This window comes from Lytechinus pictus, chromosome 12 (genome assembly GCF_037042905.1).
Source record: "Lytechinus pictus isolate F3 Inbred chromosome 12, Lp3.0, whole genome shotgun sequence".
Classification (NCBI taxonomy): Eukaryota; Metazoa; Echinodermata; class Echinoidea; order Temnopleuroida; family Toxopneustidae; genus Lytechinus; species Lytechinus pictus.
This window is the reverse complement of record NC_087256.1, coordinates 27,382,046-27,396,562: the sequence shown is the minus strand read 5'-3', so window position 1 is coordinate 27,396,562 and position 14,517 is coordinate 27,382,046. Positions and strand designations below refer to the sequence as shown.

The window sequence follows — 14,517 nt, the reverse complement described above, 5'->3', positions numbered from 1 at the left end:
CAATGAAAGATGGCCCTGTCTCTCCGACTATGGACTAGACCATTTGAGATGAGACCAAACAGGGATTAGTCAAAGCCAGAGACTTGCATAGATCTAGATCTAGTTTTGCAATCTAAACCATTTTGAGATTCGCTATCTATCATCACTAGGTTGAATACTACTACTAGTGCAATTCAGAGCAAAAGGTCATTGCCGCATAATTCGATCCTCCGCGCATACAGTCGACAGATTGATAAAGAAAATACCAACAACAGATTACCCTGGCAATAACAAAGGTATGAAATTTAAGATAAATTCCCTATTTCTAAATATTTGGGGGAATTTATCCAAATCTTTGAATTATGCCGGGTTGAATACTAGTGCCCATACGGTATGTTGTAGTTGTATAGTGAGTGATTGTATTACCGACCGGCCTTGTAAGTATTACCGAACCACGCATCGGTACGCGTCAGAAAATAATTTCATACGCTCAAAACTTTGCAACATCCTTCCAACTTTAGGGAACTTGAATAGAATTAGAAAGATGATGAAAATGGTTAAAAACACATTTTCAATGTATTAATATTTTAAAAATAATAAAATATGGTCAAAATAGCTCATCTGTGATTTTGTTGTTTTCTCAATTTTTCCCATAGAACACACGTTCGGTAATATGATACCTTTTCCAAATAACCAAAATGTTTCACATGCGAAGAGGGGTCCAAATGGAAGCCAATATCGTCAAAAGGAAAAAATGATTTTGGCAAAATTTTTACATATTTATATTTTGTAGGTAATTGTGTATTTAATAATGGTGAAATTTTAATGAATTTTATGAGAGTAATGTGTTGATATGATTGAATTCAGGAAAAGTATTCGGTAATACAATCCACTACCATACTTGTCTTCAGCCCGGGGCGGTATTCTGAAAGCACAATTAGCAGTCAATTAGCATTTTGGTATTCTGAAAAGTCACTTAAGTGTCCCTCTCCTTATTTGGTAAATGCCGTAATGGTAAGGCCCTATTAAAGGGTGCGTTGTGGGCACTTGCAATATGCGTCATGACCACTCAAAGACTTAATAATTGAGTAGAACTTTATACGAGACTTGTACGATACTCTGAAATTAAGTCTCGTCGTAGACGTAGGTCTAACTTTTTTAGCGCTTCCAATGGGAAAAGATATTAATAGTGATAAAAGGTCCATTAAGCCTCATCATCTCTTGCTAATTGTGGCTTTCATTTCTGGGGCGGTATTCTGAAAGCTCAATTAGCGCTCAATTAACATTTGCCTTTTGGTATTCTGAAAAGTCACTTAAGAAGAACTAGAAGAAGTTAAGTGACCCTTTCCTTATTTGGCAGGGGTGCGTTGCGTGCACTTCAGGGTTGGCGATTTTTTAATTATTTTTTTTAATAAAAATACAAATTTATTTGATTTAAATCATATTTTTTTATTTAAATCAAATAAACAATATTTTCTAAAACAAAGTGAAAACACCAAAAATATACATGTACCCTTACATTGAAATCATTTTCAAAATCATACATTAGTAACTAAAACTATTAACTTATTCTATTTCATAATTAAATCCAGTCAAAATAGAATTTATATAGAATATGTAAGTCATAACGAAGATGCTGTTTCTGCATCCTCTCATTGTAGAGTATTAAGCTCCTACTGACTGGTTTTGTCCAAGTTGAGGAAAGTATTAAACTACCTTGCTACAGCTAATACTGCAAAATTAGTGTTCCTATTCAAACATGAAATAAGGTTCAGTTTCTTTGGAAGAATTCCATGACTCAGAGACTCACAATCTCGAAAGAGAAACTTGATTTTCAAGCCTAGTACTGAAAATCATGTGTTTAATAGAAAAAATTACATTTCTTTTTTTTTTATTAATCCTCCTTTGGTATTTGAGCCATGGTTGGAGCTTTTTTATTGTTTAAAGTGCTCATTGATTTGCAAATCTGTGACTTATTTGGAAAAAAAGTTGAAAGTTTATTTGAATTATTACTTTTGGTACAATAAACCTGGAGTTGTACATTATACACATGTATACATGTTTCAATGAAAGTGATTTAAATCAATGATTAAAAAAAAATCATAGTGAAACTGGAGTAGGGGGCTAGTGTTAACCACCTATGAAGGATTTAATCATGTTTAATGATATAACGTTGATAAAATCTTTCTATTTTTAGTAAAAAAATATATTAAAAATCTGCCACAAATAAAAATATTGTCAATCATTTGTACATGTTTGAATGGAAGTGATTAAAATCAATAATTCTTTTTTTTAATCAAAGTGAAAGTGGAGTAAGGAGCTTTATAGTGTGTATGTAAACAGCTAGATGAAGGATTTATTTATGTTTTGATGATATAACGTTGATAAAATCTTTCTATTTTGAGTATTAAAGAATAAAATAAAACTGCCACAAATAAAAATATTGTCAATCATTTGTACATGTTTCAATGGAAGTGATTTAAATCAATGATTTAAAAAAAAATCATATTGAAAGTGGAGTAGGGGCCTAAGTGTAAACCGTTTATAGGCTACATTGTACAAGATCAACCTGATTTTATTGACATGATTTCAATTGTTTTTTAGTATAGCATTTATTTATGTTTTGATGATGTAAATTTAATAAAATCTTTCTACATGTATTTTGAGTATTAAAAAAATGAAACTGCCACTGAAACTGTCAGTCATTTGTACACGTTTCAATGGAAGTGAGTTAAATCAATGATTAAAAAAAAAATCATAGTGATTTAAATCAGCCAACCCTGGTGAATAATTATTTTATAGTCATTTTCAAAGTCAGCTCTGCTGGCTTATTGATTTGCATAATGCAGGCGAGACTGCCAGAGGCGTTCCACTTGTTAATATAGATATGCATGTAGGCCTACCTACACTAACAGTTGAAATTCTTTAACTCACTAAATTATAAAAGCACAGAGCAATAGCTTTGGTCCACTGAACCTGCAGTACTTGGTCGCATTTCATAAGTTGGGTATGCAAAAAGGGTGGCGGATGAACAAATTTCCACGCAGTGCCATGGATAAATTGTAGCTACATCATATAGCCCCATGGCCAAATTTGTTGTGTAAGGTCTCATTTTGAAGCTAGAACTATGGGCTACATGTAAATGTATACATTCTCCGTCTTTATAGTGTAATACAGTAATTTAGTGAGTTAAAGACTTGTGATTGGTAGTGTACTTACAGTACATGTAATAGATCTACATTTATCCCGGGGGGGGGGGGGCCACTTACATTGACGAGTGGATACCATGCGCGACCAAAAAAACACGTAAAAAGGATGTCTTTTTCAAGATAGGGCACGTTACGTACGTAACGTGATAAGGGTGTCAAAAACACAAAAATATTGAAAAAAGGGTATCTATTTCGCTCGGAAAAATATACGTGTTTAGGGTCAAATATGCGGGGATGATAAAACAAAATCAAAATGTTTTATAAAGGATGTCCTTTTTGCCCCAACACTACGTGTTTAGAGTCCGATTTGCGCAAGGTGTGGAAGGTGGGGCCGTTCTAAACCAAAATAATGGTGTCTAATGGTAAAACCGACGACCGACGGACGCGTGACATAATAAAACTTGCTAATAAGAGTATCGTTTTGTTTCCAATACTTGTTAAGGGGTGCATTTTCAGAATATGGAAAATACATCGCTGAACTTGTTTAGGGGCTCAGTTCTGGGAATACTTGCCAATAGTATTTGTTTCCAATACATGTTAAGGGTAGGGTTTCACACGCCAATACTTGTTAGGGGTGCATTTTTAGAATATGGAAAATACGTGTTTAGGGTGCTTTTCAAGACCCCGTGGTCGCGCATGGTATCCACTCGTCAATGGAAGTGGCCCCCCCCCCCCGGGACATTTATATGTAGAACTGAGAAGCCTTGATCGCTTTCTTTTTAGAATTATGAAAGGGGGGGGGGCATTAAAACAGTCAAGGCCCCTGATACATGTATGTAATTCACTAAAATAATATCTCTGAAATTCCATTAGAGTACAGTACATTCTGAAAAGCTACATAGTCTAAGCCCTGTCTGCCAATCGTTCATGTACACTCCCAGTAAATAATTTCTTTTCCACGATCTATTTCCTTGTATTTTTAATGTACATGTTGATCCTCTTTGAATGTAGCTTGCAAAGCAATCAAGCTCCACAATCATGACATCAGTGAGTAATTTTTTTCATGTTTTATGTTTAGATATTGTGTCGTATGAAGTCAAATGGACTTTCTTTTTTTGTTTTACTGTGTAAACCTCTCCCCCAGTTCTCTCTGCTGCTACATGTATGTGATTTGTAGCATGTTACAGTAAGATTTATCGTTAATACTGTAGAGCTATAGACATTTCTGTGAGATCTTTGCTTTGAAGTTGCATGATAGTGTGATATTAAAGGGGAATGAAACCTTTGGAACAAATAGGCTTGTGTCGAAACAGAAAATTCAAAGAATAATATCAAAGAAAGTTTGAGAAAAATCGGACGAATAATAAGAAAGTTATGAGCATTTGAATATTGCAATCACTAATGCTACGGAGATACGCCCATTGGCAATGCGACAAGGATGTGTGATGTCACATGTGAACAACTTTCCATTTGATGGACTCTAAAATACCCCAAAAATGTCTCTTTTTGCTTTTTCTTAAGGTGATACAAACTCTTTATCCACGGATGTATTTTTAAAAATCTGTATTACATGCCCTCCTATAGAAAGAACACATGATCTACTGATTAAATGTGATAAAAGAGGCAGTTTAAGTGAAATATATACTAAAGTAATGGGGAGAGTTGTTCACAAGTGACATCACACATCTTTGTCGCATTGCCAATATGAGGATCTCCATAGCATTAGTGATCGCAATATTCAAATGCTCATAACTTTCTCATTATTTGTCCGATTTTTCTCAAACTTTCGTTGATCCTTTTTTTTTCTTCTGTTTTCACACAAGCTTTCTTGTTCCAAAGGTTTCATTCTCCTTTAAGTAATCTGAATGTATTTGTATGTTTAAGTCAAATGTGCAGAAAAAAGGTTTATTTTCAATTGTCTAATGCCAATCGTCCAATTACCAAAAATTTGGTCTACCATCAGTCCGTCCAGCTGTCCACATGGTTTAATTGCCATTTTGTCCATTCACCAGTTTGTCTAATGACCAGTTGGTCCAATAGCCATTTAGTCCATACCATTTGGTGTAATTGGACTAAGTGTTTATTGGGCAAAATGAGTGAAAATAAAAGGGATTTTAGACCAACTGGTTATGAGACAAAATGTTCATCATAGACAAACTGGTGATTAGACAAAGTGATGATTCGACCAAATTTTTATTAAAACAAATGGTTGTTAGACGAAATGTTGATGGACAGAATGGCATAAGAAGGTGGACGAGTTGGCAGTATATGGCTATGTCAAGCAGCTCCATGCAATTACTTAAAAATCGGAAATGGTTCAAAGTTTAAATCATAGTCGGCCATAACAACACTGGGGGAAAAAACTTTTAAAAAGGGCGCGCTTGATTTGACCTCGCTTTCCTGCTCAACAAAAATAAAGATGTGAAGCCAGCTGCCGATCTCGATATCGCCTCTGAAAAACTAAGCATAAACAGCACAGCACTCCCAGAACCATGTTTGCGATCAGTGATCTGAAACGACGTTTGAAAACGCTGATTCTGTCTCCGCAATGGAAGCATAAACACACCCTTAACAGAACATAAATTTGGAGACGGGGGGGGGGGGTGTTTCACAAAGATCTAAGTATGAATTAGGTCGCACTTACATGCCGACACGTACAAGATATTCAACGCGCAATCTTATTGATAGATACGCAGTAGTGCGCGTCCTCATGACACGATCTGACCAATGCAGTCAAGCCTTTCATACCATACGCAACCCCGTATTTACATGTAAGTGCGACTCTAAGTCATACTTAAATCTATGTGAAACACCCCCCACAGGTTTCCAAAACTCTGGATTTGGCGATACTTACATACAGGACCATTTCATGAAACAAACTAGTCTAGTCACTTTTATTTCCCCTGACTATTTGTTTATATACATGTAGGTATTGAAATCCTTGTATCTGATTGGCTCAGAGCAAACTAGATAGTGGAAATCACCCACTATAGGCGGTGCTGCACCATCCCGAGTTTGCTCAATCTTGAGATTTTAGCCCGATTGGCCCTCTTCGCGATTAATCTCGAGATTCAAGAAACCCCGTCTCCACCATCGGAAGAAGAGCTATTCCTGCTCGAGCGAGGCATTGATGCTTTATGGTCTGACGCCGTGAATAAATAATCCCGAGTGCGTCTGTACCTACGAATTAGCGCGATAATTCGTAAAATAGCGCGCTATTTTGCAAATAATCCCAAGTTGACTTGGGATTGCAATCTCGAGATTAATCCTACGAACTAGCGCGATAATTGCGTCTCCATTGCAAATAATCTCCAGATTGTTCAGATCGGGATAATTTGCCAGATCAGAAATAGCGTGCTAATTTGAAAACTCGGGATGGTGCAGACGGCCCTTCTGTGTTTGTTTCATGACCGAAAGGACCCTGGTTTGTGGATTAACCACCTACATGTACAGTACAATGTGCATACTCCTTCCCCACTTTCATACAAATGTATATCTTGCTGTATTCACTTTTACCTTTAATAGAGCTTATTTCTGTCAGATTGTACGTAGTATATACATGTACATGTTTGCCTTTAGTTAGAATAAGAAAAAAATCTAACCTTGGGCATGGAGTGACCTGAGAGCAAAAATATAAGGAGAAAAAAATAGAATGATGAAAGTTGTAGGAAATCTGATATTAAAGCAATATTAATTTTATTATGAAAGTAATTGATGTTTTGTATATGATGTACAGTACATGTATGTTATACATGTAAAACCCAAGTGGTTATTGAACAATTAGAGATACATGTATTTTGTGTATTGATGCATGTGTACATGTATGGCACAATTGTGGAGAAAAAAAAAACTGAACAAAAATAGAAGTCTTACATGTGACTATTTTATTTTGGATAGTAATGCCAGAATGCCAGTCTCCTGGGCCCCTGTTTCATGAAAATGTGCAATCGATCGCAATTTTCAAAACAACAGATATTGCGTCAATTGGCTAACTGTGCATTATGCATGCAAGTGTAATTTCAATACATGTAGCCATCTAAATTGTACTTACAGTACATGTACAGATAGTAATATATATTTTGCATTTTTATCTCGAGTGTATATTTCTTCAGTAAAAGCTGCAATGCAATAAATCCGAAAAGTTTTTTTGGGTTGCTCTTTTGCATGCATATTTTATAATAATGAAAAAACTTGGTTCAGTCATTCTTTACTCATACATGTAGTTTGGGAAGCAAAGATTGGAAGTTGCGATCAAAACACCAGAACCTCATGAAGAAGAGAATGAAGAAGACCAATCAGAAGAAACAAAGCAGACACACCTTACTAAAAATGGTAAGTACCATGTTATGTCTTTTGCCGTATGAGAAACCACCGATTTCCTGGAAAACCTGGGCCCCGTCTTACAAAGAGTTGCGATTGATCCAATCAATCGTAACTGTATGGAAATCCATCAGTGTCACAATCTTTTCTATAGGCCAAAGATTTACATAACTACAATTTTTTTTTTATAAGTATACATGTATATATATACCGGTGTATATACACAATGTGCATGTAAATTCTTTACATTCTGTACAGCATGATAGGCTCTTTGCACAAATAAAGTACATGTATAGCCCATGAAATGGAAGAGATAGCCGCAAAATTTCAGCAATGGCCCATAAAAATAAAACAATTTCCTGCCCTGATTGTTCTAAAGTAAACGTTATTATTAAAGTTGTACATGTAGAGCTTTCTTCAGTGAATAGAGAGGAAGTTCCGGGGGGGGGGGGGGGGGGTGGGTACTGTAATCAAATATGGTACGCACCGCAGCAAAAGCTAAAATAGGGGGCTCTGGATCTTGATCTTAAAACGGGAGGTCTTCGGAACGGCTCTTGGATCAACGATCTCTAAAATTCCAATGCTCAAGAACTACATTTTATTGACCACACCAAAAAAGGGGGTCTAAAAAAAAACATTTTCAATTTTCTGAGAAAATTACTTTTCATTGATTTTTTTTAACCATTCGCTATGTAGGAATGCTGCTCGATATGACGTCACAAATCAAATAATTAGAATTCTGATAACTTTTTAATTTCTGATGGACTTATCTCAAAACTTCAGCAATATATTTTATTACTTTTTCTGCTGTTTTTACAATAAACTTTTTGTCAGGATTAACTTCCCCTTTAATTGTGAGTCACATCATTTGATACACACTGTACTATATGATTTCCCATGATGGTGTAGTGACAATTTCTGAGTTTATTTTAGGATATCAAAGAAGCCTGAAATACTTTTATGTGATACTGTGTAAAACAAGAATCAAAAACACTTTTATGTGATACTGTGTAAAAAAAGAATCAAAAGCAATTTGGATTTTTCAGTTGGACGCCAAGAAATATCCACCTGTTATTATTAAAGACAGTATTTCCGGAACAGCAGGTGAATTTCAAAAGAAAGCATTCCCAATACGTGTTGAACCCTAAGAGACACGGACTTAGTAATAATATGTAAATAATGTTTTCTTGGTTACGAAAAATGACCAATTAGATCTCGCCCTGTAAGGGCGGTTTCGTGCGTTCTTAATTAACGATACGGGACTCTTAAAAAAAGCCCGGTTGCTGATACTTCAGCAGAGTCGTCTGTGTTCAATTTTGGTTACATCTTTTTCTATGGGGATTTGAACCAATATCTCCCCCGAGACCGTCGGCTTAGCTCCCGACAGCGTACTTCACCGATGCTGTCTGGGCTCGTCATTTTGTAAAGGAGAATTAATGGACTCCTGGTTTAGCTGACTTTTTACTTCTTTTTCCTGATGTTTATCGGGTATGTTCCACTGAGACCCTCACCATAGACGAGTTTTTGTCCTACATGACATCGATCGAGGATCCATCTAGACTGCTTTTCCACTCTCCGTTGTATACGACAGGCCTAGCTACGTATTCCACCATTCCAAGTTCAGGTCGAACTCAATTCGCCAAGTAGATCGAACTGTCAACTTCTCAACGCTTTGGCCTATTTTGGAGTTTATATCCTATTTTATTAAATAATTAATTGCTCTGTTATAATTCCTTTGAATATACGACATAACTTTATTTACTGTCTTCAGATATTTGATATATCATACAGGCATTTATTTGAGTTGTAAACACTCTGTAAATTTGTCAAAGAAAACATTCGAATCATTTTAATTATAAATCGAAGTCATCGAACTAATTATTTTGTCAAGTGCTTATTTTTCTTGAATGATCACGTTTAGCTAAAAAGTTGGGGTGTTTGAGTCGCCGTGCTTGTTGTTGCTTGTTTAGTTTTCCCCCTGTTTTTTCCTAGTCCCATTGATTGGTGTGTTTGATTTGTCTTTGTTTTTAAAAAGAAACATAATATTTTCTCCACCAAATTCACCAAAATACTCAGATCCGTCCCAACAAAATGGTGATCCCGACGTGATCTGAAAGGGAGCTACAAAATAGTAACCCTTAACCCATATAGCGGCGAAACAGATTTTATGTAATATACATAGTATATTTAAAGACGTGATCTTTCAGGATAGATAACGCACATTGGAGTTGAAGGAATTAGAATAAGACTGTCATATTCTTAGTAATATAGGAACAGTGTAATAGGTAAGTGCAGTGGTTGTACGCTCGCGCTCTTTCACAATGTCACAAGAAGATGCCGGAGCGAAGTCTACTGCTGACTCTGAGAGCATACTTGGAGCAGTTGCTTTAAAGCTGCCGCCATTCTGGCGAAACGATCCGGAGGTATGGTTCGCGCAAGCGGAAGCCCAATTTGCCACGCGCAATATCGTAGTTGAGAGTACAAAATACTCTTACGTTATCGCGACACTACCACCCGAGGTAGCACAGGACATTCGCGACGTCCTGATAAACCCCCCTGTTAGTGAGCCATACACGACGCTAAAGAAAAAGATCATAGCGCGAACGACGGAATCGGAACAGAGAAGAGTACAAATGTTACTCACAGAAGAAGAACTCGGAGACCGAAAACCTTCTCAATTATTACGGCGCATGGAACAACTCGTCGGAGATCAGAAATTAGAAAGAGGTATACTTAGGCAGTTATTCTTACAACGCTTGCCGCATAATGTTAGGCTGATCTTAGCCTCCACGAGTGAGTCGCTGGCACTATCGGATCTGGCCGTATGGCAGATAGAATTCTCGAAGCGCACGTGCCTGTCGTGAACACCGTGGCGCCGGTGACTGATGCAGGGTCACATGCTATCACGGTTAAGCCAGCCCAATCCGGAGATATACAGGGTGCGAATTCAAACCTTGTAAGGCAAATTGCGGATTTGACAAAGCTCGTTCGCGAGTTAGCCACAGCCGTAGGGCAATTGAAACACGACCGTAGTCGTAGTCGAAATCGTAGTAGAAGCAAGACTCGTGATAAACGTGATTCCACGCCTGTTAGCGAATCGCCCGAAGATAGAGGATATTGTTGGTATCATTCTCAATATGCTGAGAACGCGCATCGCTGCAAGGCACCCTGCAATTGGAATAGTCAGGGAAACGCATAGACCAGAGGGTTGGGGCGATAAACCCCACTGGTCAACCGGATAGTCGCCTATTTTACATTCATGATATTAATTCGCGAAAGAAATTTCTGGTTGACACAGGTGCGGCTGTGTCGGTAATCCTCCCGACAAAGCGACAGAGGGTTAAACCTTCTACCTTGAAACTACGCGCAGCTAATGGTTCGCGCATCACAACTTACGGACAACAGTCGCTTACGCTAGATTTAGGCCTACGTCGTAGCTGCCGTTGGATATTTATCATAGCTGACGTAACCATGCCTATTTTAGGTGCGGACTTTTTGCACCATTTTCAATTTCTTATTGATATGGCAAAGCCGAGGCTTATTGATCCCCTAACGAACATGCAAGTGTCGGGTAGACATACGGACACTGTGTCACTTAGTCCCGTATTTGACACGCCTGAAGCTATTGATGCGTACACGAAGATGTTGCGTGATGAATACGCTGATATCACGATACCCGTATACCGTTCGCAGGACGTTAAGCATAATGTGGTACACCACATTGTAACGCGAGGACAACCCGTTACGGCTAGGCCGCGTAGACTCACCGGAGACAAGTTAGACATAGCTCGTAATGAATTCCAGCATATGCTTGATTTAGGCATAATTAGGCCGTCTAGTAGCCAATGGGCATCGCCGTTACACATGGTGCCGAAAAAGACTGCCGGTGATTGGAGACCTTGCGGTGATTACAGGGCACTTAACAAGGCTACCGTACCCGACCGCTACCCTGTACCCCATATTCAGGACTTCACCGCGAACTTGAATGGAAAGCGCATATTTTCCAAGATAGATTTAGTTCGTGCGTATCACCAGATACCCGTCGCGCCAGACGATATTTGCAAGACGGCTATATGTACACCTTTTGGCCTTTATGAATTCGAACGAATGCCGTTCGGTCTGCGTAATGCTGCGCAATCTTTTCAGAGGTTCATAGATCAGGTCATTCGTGGATTACCGTTCGTATATGCTTATATAGATGACTTACTTGTAGCTAGCAATAGTGAGGGAGAGCATGAACGCCACCTACGTCTGCTCTTTGAAAGACTTAGGGAGTTTGGTGTTGTCGTCAACCCAAACAAGTGCGTTTTTGGCCGATCGGAGCTAGAATTTCTAGGTCACCGTATCAACCGCGATGGAGTCAGTCCACTCCCGGACAAAGTGGATGCGATTCGGAACTGCACTGTCCCAACGACATTGAAGCAGTTGCGAGGATTTCTCGGCTTAGTGAACTTTTACCGTAGATTTATACCTAACTGCGCGCATATCCTCATGCCTCTCACGGACCTCCTGCGCAATCGTAAGAAGCGATCCAAGAAACCGCTAGATTGGTCGCCTGCTTGTACGGCCGCTTTCGTTGAAGTCAAAGAGAAACTAGCGCAGATTACGTTATTGGCCTATCCAAATTCAGATTATCCTCTGAGTTTGATGGTAGACGCATCAGACCGTGCTATTGGTGGAGTTATTCAGCAACTCCACGACAATGCATGGGAGCCGATTGCATTCTTCTCGCGGAAATTGCTACCTGCTGAAACAAGGTATAGCGCATTTGGGCGAGAGTTGCTGGCCATTTACTTGGCAATTAAGCATTTTCGGTATATGCTAGAAGGGCGTCCTTTCTGTGTTTATACCGACCATAAACCTTTAACATACGCATTAAACGCCAAGCCAGATCGTCATAGCCCCCGCGAAATTCGGCAGTTGGATTTCATATCGCAATTCACCACAGACATCAGATATGTCAAAGGTCAAGACAATGTGGTGGCTGACACCCTATCTCGACCCGATATCAGCACCTTGCATACCGAATCTCGGATAGATTTCACGGATATTGCGGAAGCACAAGAAACCGATTCAGAATTGCAAGCGTATCTCAATTCAGAGGTCAATTCTAGTATGGTGCTCAAAAAAGTACCAAGGCTCACCACTGGTGGCTCGATCGTATGCGATACTTCTCACGGACTCGCCCGTCCTTTCGTCCCGAAGATTCATAGGAGGGCAGTTTTCGATGCTATCCATGGACTATCTCATCCAGGAGTCCGAGCAACACAGCGTGCGATTACCGCTCGTTACGTATGGCCCGGGATTAATAAGGACGTACGCAAATGGGCCCGGGAATGTCTACCGTGTCAGAGGTCAAAGACTAATAGACATGTAAAAGCCCCACAAGGGACTTTTAGTACCCCAGATGCGCGTTTCGCACACGTTCATCTGGATCTCGTTGGTCCGTTGCCCCATTCGAATGGTTATACATATCTACTTACGTGTATAGACCGTTTTACCAGATGGCCGGAAGCCATCCCGATAACCGATATTACCGCGGAAACGGTTGCCAAAACCTTCGTAGAAAGGTGGGTTGCCATGTTTGGTACACCCAGCTCTGTCACCACCGATCGTGGTAGGCAATTCGAATCACGCCTTTTCGCGGAACTAACTAAGTTGTTAGGTACAACCCGCATCCGAACAACCGCCTATCATCCTGCGGCAAACGGGATGGTAGAGAGATTTCACCGTCAACTTAAGGCTGCTTTGAAGGCTTACGAGGATCCTTCTCGATGGAGTGAACAATTACCTTTGACACTCCTGGGTATCCGTTCTACCATTAAAGCAGATTTGTCATGCTCATCAGCAGAGCTAGTTTTCGGGACAACTCTGAGATTACCCGGACAGTTCGTTACGGCTGAGCGAACTGATGTAGATCCGAGTGACTACATATCCCGGTTACGTAGACACATGGCGTCATGTACACTTACCCCTACTAGAGCGAAGCAAGGATCGACGCATATCCCTAGAGATCTTTTCTCGTGCTCGCATGTATTTGTTAGGGTAGATTCTGTTCGCAAACCGCTACAACAGCCATACAAAGGACCGTATAAGGTGCTAAAGCGCAAAGACCGCTTTTTCACGCTTGACATTGATGGCAAACGCGATCAGATTTGCATAGATCGTTTGAAAGTAGCATACATTGAAAATCAAGAAAGTCTGGAAGAAAGCCTATCAAAATCGAAAAGTATCGTTAAAGGCAGAATTCCAAGCTCTGTGGTAAAGAGTGCAGTGCAGAGTTCGCGCACGAGTACACCCACTGCACCTATCCGAAAAACTCGATCTGGACGATATGTTCGATTTCCAGAACGTTATATTGCAGTTTGTTAATTAATTATCATAATTGTGTATGACTATTATACTGTGTAGTTATGTTGATAGTAAATAGCTTGTCGTAAGTAGACATATTCATGTCTTTTTTTCTTATTCAGTGTCTTATTCAGTCCCACAATGTTCACTATCAAATTTAGCCTATAGTAAAAAGAGGTATTTGATATAACTAATTTCTTGACAAAGTATTTGTACTGAAGAAATTATGCTGAGTACGTTTGTAGACAACTTTATTTTTGTATAAAGTGTCATCCACATGAAATGTCGAATATTATAAGCAAAAATAGATCTTTGAAATTATTTACGTTGATTTATATGTCATTGCAGACAGCTTAGTATTTAATCGATCTTCAGTTGTCGGTATTATGGAGAGTTTTCCGATGTATGCTATACTTGATAGTGAACATTGTTATTTGACCTTGACATTATGAAAGTCATTCTCGTCGAATTTCTTAAAGGCATATAGCCTGGTGATCCCGACGTGATCTGAAAGGGAGCTACAAAATAGTAACCCTTAACCCATATAGCGGCGAAACAGATTTTATGTAATATACATAGTATATTTAAAGACGTGATCTTTCAGGATAGATAACGCACATTGGAGTTGAAGGAATTCGAATAAGACTGTCATATTCTTATTAATATAGGAACAGTGTAATAGGTAAGTGCAGTGGTTGTACGCTCGCGCTCTTTCACA

The 14,517-nt window shown here is 38.9% G+C and overlaps 1 protein-coding gene across 1 annotated transcript; it reads left to right on the top strand.

Moving 5' to 3' along the window:
* The first annotated feature begins 9,769 nt into the window (after window positions 1-9,769).
* LOC135156084 (uncharacterized) lies at window positions 9,770-10,312 on the top strand. The gene has a single exon (XM_064107212.1). The coding sequence runs from the start codon at window positions 9,770-9,772 to the stop codon at window positions 10,310-10,312; it is 543 nt and encodes a 180-aa protein (XP_063963282.1).
* Window positions 10,313-14,517: the final 4,205 nt, after the last annotated feature.